General features: G+C 24.6%; 1 protein-coding gene across 1 annotated transcript in view; it reads left to right on the top strand.

Moving 5' to 3' along the window:
• LOC102671106 (MATH and LRR domain-containing protein PFE0570w-like) overlaps positions 1-10,449 on the top strand; it is a 66,207-nt gene that overhangs the window by 45,987 nt on the left and 9,771 nt on the right. Inside the window, exons 4-5 of the mRNA XM_006609917.2 lie at positions 8,860-9,121; positions 9,265-9,431. Coding sequence (XP_006609980.2) covers positions 8,860-9,121; positions 9,265-9,431 — 429 coding nt within the window. The remainder of the gene's footprint in view (positions 1-8,859; positions 9,122-9,264; positions 9,432-10,449) is intronic.

Raw genomic sequence — 10,449 nt, forward strand, 5'->3', positions numbered from 1 at the left:
ACACAAACAGAAGTATACAGGAAAGCGGAAGTAACGAAATAATACGTCGAATAGCAATTGTAGTAGTGAATAATGAAATTTTCTAGTATACCATACCTCGAGGACGCGTAAACATTGTACTGTTTATCGTATGTATGCAACATGCAAAAGCAAAATATATGTGTTGATGTGTAATAATTGTGCGTTATATTTCTTATTATTTATCCTTTTTAGTCTTTTAGGAATACCGCTATATATGTAATACATTAATTATTTAAAAATAACGCTCAGATATTCGTAATTTTGGATATCTGAAATTAAATTCGGATTAAATCGAATTGAAATGGATTGGAATTCTGAAAATTTATATATTTAAAGATATTGATTCGAATCGGAATTTAAAAAGTTTTCTAATTCTATAAATATCATGCTTTTGATCATTTTATTATATTGTAAAAATATTTTAGCAATCTTTCTATTTTACAAATGATATAAAGGATCAACGAGATACATAAAACTTATAAATTTTTATTTGAAAAAAAGTTTAATTATACGAAGAAAATTATGCAACAGCAGAAATTGAACTAATATTATTGAATTAATATTATTAGTTCATTTCTAAAATTCATTGAAATTCTAGAAATATAATTGAATCGAACGTTCGATAGGACAAAACATTAAAGCAAACTTAATTAATTAAATATAAATCGGAATTTTTAAAATCAACAGTACTTAATCCTTGTCCCGTGTCATACGCCACTTTCTCTCGGGCCTAAGCGGAGGAATCGTAAGTTCCGGTACGGTTGAACGATCTCTGCGCAAAATTGACGCGGTATCGAGCGTATTGATCGGTTCCACCGTCAAAAGTGCATGCAACGTTGTAGCCCGGTCACAGAGAACAGTCGATGAGAAGCCCTCCGCAGGTTTCGCAGGCAGGCAACACTTGCTGAACTTTGAAAATCAATGCCAATGTTCAGCTGGTGCGATAGCTGGGCCAAAAAGAGAGAAGAAGGCTCCCTATTGGGACAGGAAGAAAAGAGATAGAAAGAAAGCGGTAAAAGCATATTGATCTGTCTCTTCCAGACGGCTTGAATGCCAACCACGCTTCACTGTCTGCGCAAAGAGAGAACCCGTACACGCATTTTAAAGAGGATAGACATCGCGTATACGAATATAGTTAACATGTTGAGTATCGTGGCGGTCATTGATGATTGATTATATTTATAATAAATAAAAAAGTTATCAATAATTAGGAAATTTTATTATTTTTTCACTCGATTATTTTAGTTAGTCGCTTTTTGAGTTTTGGAAATACCAAACTACAAATTTACTACAAATTTATTTCTAAGACAGAATTACAAATATTATATTTCATATATAAACGAAATGTTCTCAATTAATTGATGAAAAAAAATTTGTCTTTTTATGTAACGTATCTTCAACTTTTTTAAAAAGATTATTTCTTAGATGCAAAGATGATAAACATATCAAAGGTACAGATTATTAAATAAATAATCAAAAAAAAAAGTTCTGGTATTATAAATAAACGAATGATGAGATTACAATCAAAATTATTTATCATTAATTATAACTTTGATTATTTTTCTTGTAATTTTATATTAATCAGAACCTCCAATCATTAATTAGATTATGTTTCAGCCTAAGATTAAAATATAATTCTTACATTAATTAAATATGATATTTGGATTAAAAATTTCTATTTTGAAACGAGTTATATATTTATTACAATCATTTATTTCAAATTAATTTTCATTAATATATATTTAACATAAGTTTTAGGAATATATCGATTCAAACGATATTTCAACTTTCATATTTTTAAATCCATGTGTCTTTTTAATACACGTTCGAAGCCATGACCTTTTTACATATCGCAATGCTACGTGTCAATTCCTATCGAGAGATGTGCGCAATGAACGTGTTAATTTTTTATACACATAATCGCATGCCATATAATATTGGGTTTCATTAAAATATCGACACGTGTACGTGAGAATAATCATCAATTCAATGGGCTTGTTCACGTATTGTTGGCCCATTGTAGCCGAATATTATTTATTATTTATCTACGTTATAATTTTACGCGAAAACTTTTGATTTATGAGAATCATGGAACTCTTATTATCTTCTCTTGAAAACTGGTTATCTTAAATTGTTATTAGTATAAACTTTGACTTATGAATCAAATCGGGAAATCGAAGCTGAGAAAAAAAAAATAAAAAAGAGAATGAAAAAAAGAAAAAGATATTCGATTTATTAATCATCATTGAATTTGTGGCTTTATTTTGAAATGTAAATAGTTTGTTGAATTTTGCATGCAGGTTTTTTGCCTTGGAGAATTCTAACCTTGAACTCAAGGATCTTGAACTCATGATTGGGTTAAAAATAATCTACTCCAGTAGATTTAAATTTATTTAATTTTCTTTATTTAATTATCATTGTTGTCGATAATCTAGAAGGTTTTAAATATTTTGTTATCAAAAGTTCATCCAGTGAATTGCGTGGGTTAAGTTTTAGGTCAGATTAAAATTTTAATATCAATTGTATTATAAATATGTGATACATATCTGATGTATATATGTATACATGTTATGTATATATAAGAATTGTAAAGTAAAAATTGTATTATATATATGTACATATTCAATAGTACGTGTTGTGCACGTAAAAGAAAATTAATCAAAAATTAATATGAAGTTACATAAAATTTAAATATTTTATATGAATGTTATTTCGTTTCTGAAAATCAATCAGTTATATTTTTATAAGACATTTTAATTTTTACACTCTATTTAGAAACCTTTTAAAATAAATGGAGAAGAAAGTCATGGATGTGTAACTAATATTTTTAGAAATAAGATTCTTTTAGGGGAACAAATACATCAAAAGCAGCCAAATTTAGTAACTTTCATTAACAATATTCTTTTAAGTTTCAAGAATATATTTTTAACACTTTTAAGTTCATCGAATTACTCTTTAAATTAGGTGTAAACTTTCGTTCACATCACAAAATATTTAGCTCTTTATCAACAAAAATCAATATTCATTAATAATCTAATTATTGAAATTTTTTTATCTCAATTTTTCTTTTCCTGAAAAAATTATTATCAAAAAGATTTTTCAATTAAAATTATACTAGAACGCATTTAAAATTATCTTTGAAATGAATTCTTACATATATATATCTTACTAATCAATATTTATTCAAAATTCTATAATATTCAAAGCTTTAAGTATCATACGTTTAAAAATTGCAATTTATTTTTAAACGAAAATACCAATATAAAAATCCAAAAAAATAACTTCGATAATTGAACTAGCATCGTATGAATTTTTTATATGCTTCTATTGTAGTCAACGGTAACGAAAAAAAAATAAATAAATAAATTCGCGAAAAGGATGGGGAAAAAATGAAAAATGAAAAAGAAAAAAAGAAAAATAAGAGAAAAACGCGGCTGCGTGAATGGCGGCTCGAATCGATCGGTCGCCGCAACTTTTCACTAGTGGACGCGGATTTTTCCATCCTGGTGAATTCTCCCTTATTCTACTCGTTAATTATGCATGCACGGTCCGCGTGTATCGCGATTAAGCTCGAACCCGTGCATGGTACGAGGACACTGATTAAAAGTTAGATCAATTTACTCGCCACTACTTTCAATTTTAATTTCGTTCATTCTTCCTGCCGTAGTCTTTGTCTCTAATTTTCTCTCGCGATTTCTTTTCCCAATTATTATGTCAATTTCGGCTTTTTCTTCTTCTTTCTTTGATTCCTTTCTTTTTTCTTTTTATTGGAAAGAATTATCATTTTTATCATATAACTATTTATTTTTTTTCATTAAAAAAAAATTAATGATACACAAGTTTTTTTGCTTTTCTTATTCTTCTAGCAAAATATAAATATTGATAATATAAAATTCGAATAGATATAGAAGATAAAAAAGGATTAGGATTTAGTATTATGGCAAGAGATATTTGTTTAATAATAAATACGTGACGTTGCTTGTGTACTATGTGTTATTAGTTATTAATTTGGTTGCATGGTTGATTATTGATTATTAAGAGCAATTAAATTTGTTTGATATAGATATGTGGTGTTCGAACTGATGCAAGTTAGTTTGATTGAAAGATAATTAAACGTAAATAGAACGATCAAAGGGTAAGAAAAGTAAGAACAGTTGGATAAATTTGTGATATATATAATATTTCAATTTAATCAACAATATTTATTTAAATTTCCCTTAGGAAAATATAATGCAAATGCCTTCTTTGATTAAAAAATGTTTCTAATTATTTCTTATAATTTTTCTGTTATTCTCTTAGATTATATATTTTTTTATAAATAATATAAATGTATATGTAATTAATTATTTTTGTATTTAAAAATAAATTAATTACATTTAATAACTTTACAAAAAAACTAATTATATGCAATTAATTATAATTAATTAATAATTATCGGATTATAAGAAATGCAAAAAAGATAAAAATAAAAAAAAAAGATTTTAAAAATGATTATGATCAATATAAAAAATTTCTATAATTATTTTTATTATATTTTATTTTTATGATATATTTTGTATAAAAATAAGTAGATGTATATTAATTAGATTAGTTTTAAAAATAATCAATTTTTAACTTTGCTACATCTTTTGGATGAACTTTCGATTCAATCGTCTTTTCGACATATTTCTTTCCATTTATTAGAAAGTTAATTTTTCCGTTTCATTCTAGTATGGTAATAATAAATTCGAAAAGAGTAGCGGGGTTGAAGCACCCTTAATTGATTATTGGTGTTGTCGAATGACGTAGGATACTATTATGGCCGTATACGTGCCATTGGATATCAGATTATCAGAATTCTATCTTATACAGGGTGTGACCAAAAAAAATATTGCGATCATTTTTCATTACACTAGAATTATTAAACTGGAAGAAAATATTAATCTCATGTGTTATTATTAGACTATGAATTTTTATGCAAATATGTATTTTCCACACATGTTTTGCATATTTTATGTGAAAATTATATAATGTTACGAAAAATGAATATGTTATATCGTGTATTTTTTCTCTCGTATTTTTGTAGTTTTCTCGTAGTTTTGTTTGTATGAAATGTAAATATTAGAAATAAATTTAAATAATATTTTACAATTTAAATTAAATCTTATTTAAATTTAATATAATTCATTATATATCTTGATATAAATCGATTTACTTTAGATTGAAAGTAAATTTTTTCAGATATTAATTTAATTGAATAAATTTTTGGATCATTATAATCCTAAGTTTTAAAGCATCATTAAAGGATTGCAATTGCAATTCCCTTAAAATTATTATTTTAGTTTTCCAAATTCTACTTTGAGACATCTAAATAAGCAGTTTCATTCATGCTGTTCTCTATGGAACCAAACACTTCCCACATGTATTTTATTGTCTACATCCATTTTCATGCGCATATAAATACTATTACTTTTGAGAATAGAAAATTTTTTTTAGGAATTTTTTTTTCTCTCCTTTATTTTTTCATTAAAGAAAAATGATTAAAATTAATGATTAAAGTTTCTCGTGTTTTCTCTCCAATTCTTAAAGATTGTTACTTTAAATTTAAAGGTATGTACAAGATATCCAATATATATGATAACATTTATAAAAATCTGTTTTTAGAAAGTATAAGTTTCTCTTTTTATAATTTTGGTATTCTTATTAATTAAAGCAAATAAATTATCCTTCAATCTTTCCTTTTATGTCAAATTTCATGTAATTTCTGATCGATTAATACGTACTAGTATCATTAAACAGTTATTCATTTGTAATCAGACAAAAGTGGTTTGGATCCCACGCTTAGGTGAGTCACCTAGTACAATAGCATCATGCAGTAATCCATCGACTTTAAAGGATGTCGCGAATTACGTAGTTTTGACGTATTTTTATTGATCACGAAGTTTTCAAGAGTTAAAGCAAGAAATCCGATAGAAGTGCATCGACGTCACTTTCCTTCGATTTTTCGAAAATTATTATAGCTTTTTGGAAACTTGTTCGATATTTTGATATTACTCAAACAAATAGGATTAAATTTTGAAAAGAAAATGTTTTGTAAAAATTTTTTGGCATTAAATTACAAAATATTAATTAAAAAAAAATTTTGACAGAAAATATTTATGATTAATTGATTACTTGGAAATTTAATCAAATTCTTATTTTAATAGATTTTTGTATAATTTCTGTTTGCAAATATTTATAAAATGATTTGTTTTCTGTTATTTTATATGTCTCACGTTTTCTCAGAAATGGATAAGATAGAACTTCTGGTAAAGGAAAAGATTCATAAATTACAAGAAATTGATAATGAAATTTTTTTTTCATTATGAATTTTTTTTCATTAGAAAAATCCAAGAATTTTTCTTCAAAGTAACATTCATTCTATAAAGAATGTGAAATGAATAATATATATAATAAAATATTAATTTCAAATTTATTCAAGAAATATCTACAATATTATTTTAGATATAATTTCTACAATTTTCTCAACTTAAAAATTTTTCATCATTCAAATAATAAAATTCTTTATGACGAAACTTTCAACTTCAAAATAAAAAATATTATTATTAAATGTTTGTTAATCTTTAAGTAAATATATAAAAATATTATTAAAATTTCTCTTTTTACTTTTAAAATGGTCATTTCTCGCCACTTATTTTAATTTGAAAAATAAATAATTTATCCAATTAGCGTTTCAATTTCCTCTTGAATATTTGTAAATGTTGTTGGAATATATGTTAGTTGAGAATACGTGATAAAAATACATTGTGAGATTTTTCACATGAACGTTCGTGTATATTGTTAATACATAATTACAGTAAATAAATTAATATACATAAACATCTGTTTATCTTTATATGTAATTTATACAAATATTCGTTCTTTAAAAAATACGATGCATACCAGGAATAATTAAGAAGAATTCAAAGGATAGTTGGAAGATCGCAAAAGTTTTAATTGTTGAAATAATTGTTAAAGTTTTAATAGAATTTTAAAAGATACAAATCTCCTTCTATATTCATTTTTGCTTTACCTTATCGTGAATCAGGCGAGGTAAATTAATGATAATACCTGTAAGAAAACAAGGGAAGATTTTTATTACATGACTGTGATGTCTATACATTATTCAACTAGGCAAGAATTTAATCGATAATTTTCTATCTCGATTTTTCTATCGTTGGATATGAATACGGCGATAAATATTAATGCACTCCTGTGTCGAAATCGTGTTATTAAAGTTTATGAATTATTTTGAATTTTTATGCTTGAATGTTCGAGGAGAAGCTTTAAAATTTTATCATTTCGCGTATTTCAGATTCATACTTTGAAAAATTTCAATTTCAAACTCGATTCCAAAGTATTTTTCGCTTTTTTGAGTACATTCTTTTATATATATTATATTCGTCTATAAATATTTATAATTAATTACAATAATAATTTAATTTATTATTATTTTACAAATATTATATATTTATTTTAAATTTATTATTACAATTATTTTAACATTTTCTTTTATAAAATCTTTTTAATTTTATTAATTAGAAAATCCAAAAGGATTAGTTTCATAAATGCAAAAAAATATTTTTATCCTCTCTACATTTTCATCTCATGAATATTTCATATGTGTATTCAAATAATACATGTCAGTATACGGATAAATTAAAAAACATTTCCTCTCGATGTTAAAATATTGCTAAAATATTCACAGAGAAAAACATTGCATGCATTTTATATCTATATATATATGATTTTATATATTAATCATTACGAGTTATTTTTACAAAAATATTACAAATATTTTTAATCTATATTTTATCATATATATTCGAAAAAAAAATAGAAAAAAATAAAAAAATTTCAATTTGCAACACGTTTCAAAATAAGTAATAAAATTTTCAAAAAAGAATATCGCATGCTTCACTATAATGGAATTGGTTAATTCGATGAACGACAACGAATCGATAACGAAGAAAGGAGCTACTCTCTTTAAGGATCGATATTACTACGTATACATAGATATTTCTTAGCGTAGCCAGGAACACGTAGAATGCCTGACGACGCGACGTAATGCACGGGTCGGTTTGATTTTCTGCTTCGTTCGAAGGAAGAGGTGGAAGCACGAGGGCAACCACCCCTGTTCGAAAGAAAGAATTCATAACTTTATTGTCATCGGTTCTTGAACTTGCCTCTCTAGATGGCTTCCCGTTAGATTTCTTCTTTTTCATTGTTTCACCACTATACTGTGACGTCTTACATTCTTTCTTCTTGCATTGAATCGTAGAACGTTGTTATTGGGAGTGAAAATATGATTTGTAATTTTTTAAAAATGAAAAAATTCACATTGTTAAAATTAAACTTAATATAATTAAAAATAAATTGATATTTTCTCTTTTTTTTTTTTTTTTTTTACTTTAATTAAAATAAATTTAAAGTTGAACACATTTTTAAGTTTAATAATAACTAAATTTTGTCATTAATAATTTTGAAATTAATTCAATTTTACAAATTTTAATATTGTATCTAAATTAAAAAAAATTGAATTAACTATATTCTGCATTATTCTCTAAATATTTTCATTTCATTCATTTCATTTTTAGCATTATTTAGCATTATAAAAGCTTATTATTTATATTAATCAAATTATTTATATAATTTATTTATGCCATTATACTATAACTGAATAATTTTATACCATTTAAACAATTTTTTTTTTCTTTTCGTATTAATTTTCGCATTAAAAATAATACATTTTTTTTAAGATATATTATAATATAAATTTCACTGATACATATAAAATATCTTTTTTTGTTTTATTTGCAGAAAGAAACGTGATGTCCTGGAATATTTGGATTTGTGCACGGATCCGCCCGTTCCTTTGCCCGCGTCTTGTCATTCAAAAATACACTCATATTCGCATTCTGCGTGCGATTGTTATTGCAAAACTCGTGTGCCGATAGCGCGACAAAGGGAGGAAATTCAATCTGGAAGAAGTTGCATTAGATGTTCTATATCTAAAACGAAGACTACCAGAAGTGGAAACAAAATTCCTTTGCTTTCTTCAAGAGTTATCGACGATGAACCTGTAAGATATTATTTTTCAATAATTTATCGATTATTTTCAATTTAATTTTATTTTATTCATTTATATTCTTCATATTATATATAATAATTTTTGTATTATTCGATTATTATTTTAATATTATTCGATTATTTAATATTTTTCAGCTTGATACCAAAAGATCTGTGACAACACTTCCAGTTTCTCCAATTCTTAGTCCAGAGACATTGGCAACTCTTGAGAGCGTAGAAAAATTAATCAAAGATGCCGAGATTCAAATGAAAGAAATAAGCATGACTACAAGCTCTGGTCGTTTACAAAAATGCACAACTATGTAAGTATTATACATAATAATAAAGTATATATAAAAATAATATATTTTAAATTATTAATTAAATTTTATAGAAGATGTCTAATTTTATATAACATCTGATGTTTTGATGGACGATTATTTATACTCGTAACGAAAAATGTTTCATATAAAAATTGAATGGTTTCAAGAACAGTATATTCTGATATTATTTATAGTCTTGTAGATAAACGTGTAAGAGTATAAGAGTCAAATTATTATTTTTAAATAAAATCATATGTATATTTTAATATATTAATAAATATAACAAATTATTTTCTATAAAAAAGTATTAACTAATAATTATTAGTTTAAGAGATATTTAATTACATTCAATTATCTCTTAAATTAATAATTTTTCAATTTTATGAGCTAATACTTTTTTATAAAGAATAACAAAAAACAAGGATTTATTTATTAAAAAATATATGATTTTATTTAAAAAAATTAAATTGAACTTTACAATTCTTTTACACACCTACAAAAAAGACAATAACATCAGATAAAAGCTATTTTGAAACAATTTAATTTTTATTTGAAGCAGAATTTTAATAATGCAGAAAAATGGCAGTATTTATTCAAAAAGGTAAGTATAAAGGTAAGTACCTAGAATTAAGAAAACTGTTGAAAAAAAGAATAAAATCTAAAAAAATGACTGTTGGAACAAGTATGCAAGGTAGGTATGGAACAGGTAAGTATAAAAAAATATCGAAACCTCCATTCGAATTATATTCTAGTGATACAAAGTCAAAAATTTGTAAAAATTTAATATGTCAAACTATTAAAAAATTCGACTTTGTATTAGGAGAATATAATTAGGAGGTCGTTCGAAAAATTTTTTAACAAATTTTTTAATAATTCTTGAAAATAATATCAAATTCTTAGAATTTTTATAATTTTCGAAATTTTAAAGCCCTGGCGTTAAATAAACAAACATTGCTTTGTTTATTTACATTTTCAATGTTTATTTACATTCTCGGTTTGTTTATTTACATTTTCAATG

Source organism: Apis dorsata, unplaced genomic scaffold (genome assembly GCF_000469605.1).
Source record: "Apis dorsata unplaced genomic scaffold, Apis dorsata 1.3 scaffold_65, whole genome shotgun sequence".
Classification (NCBI taxonomy): Eukaryota; Metazoa; Arthropoda; class Insecta; order Hymenoptera; family Apidae; genus Apis; species Apis dorsata.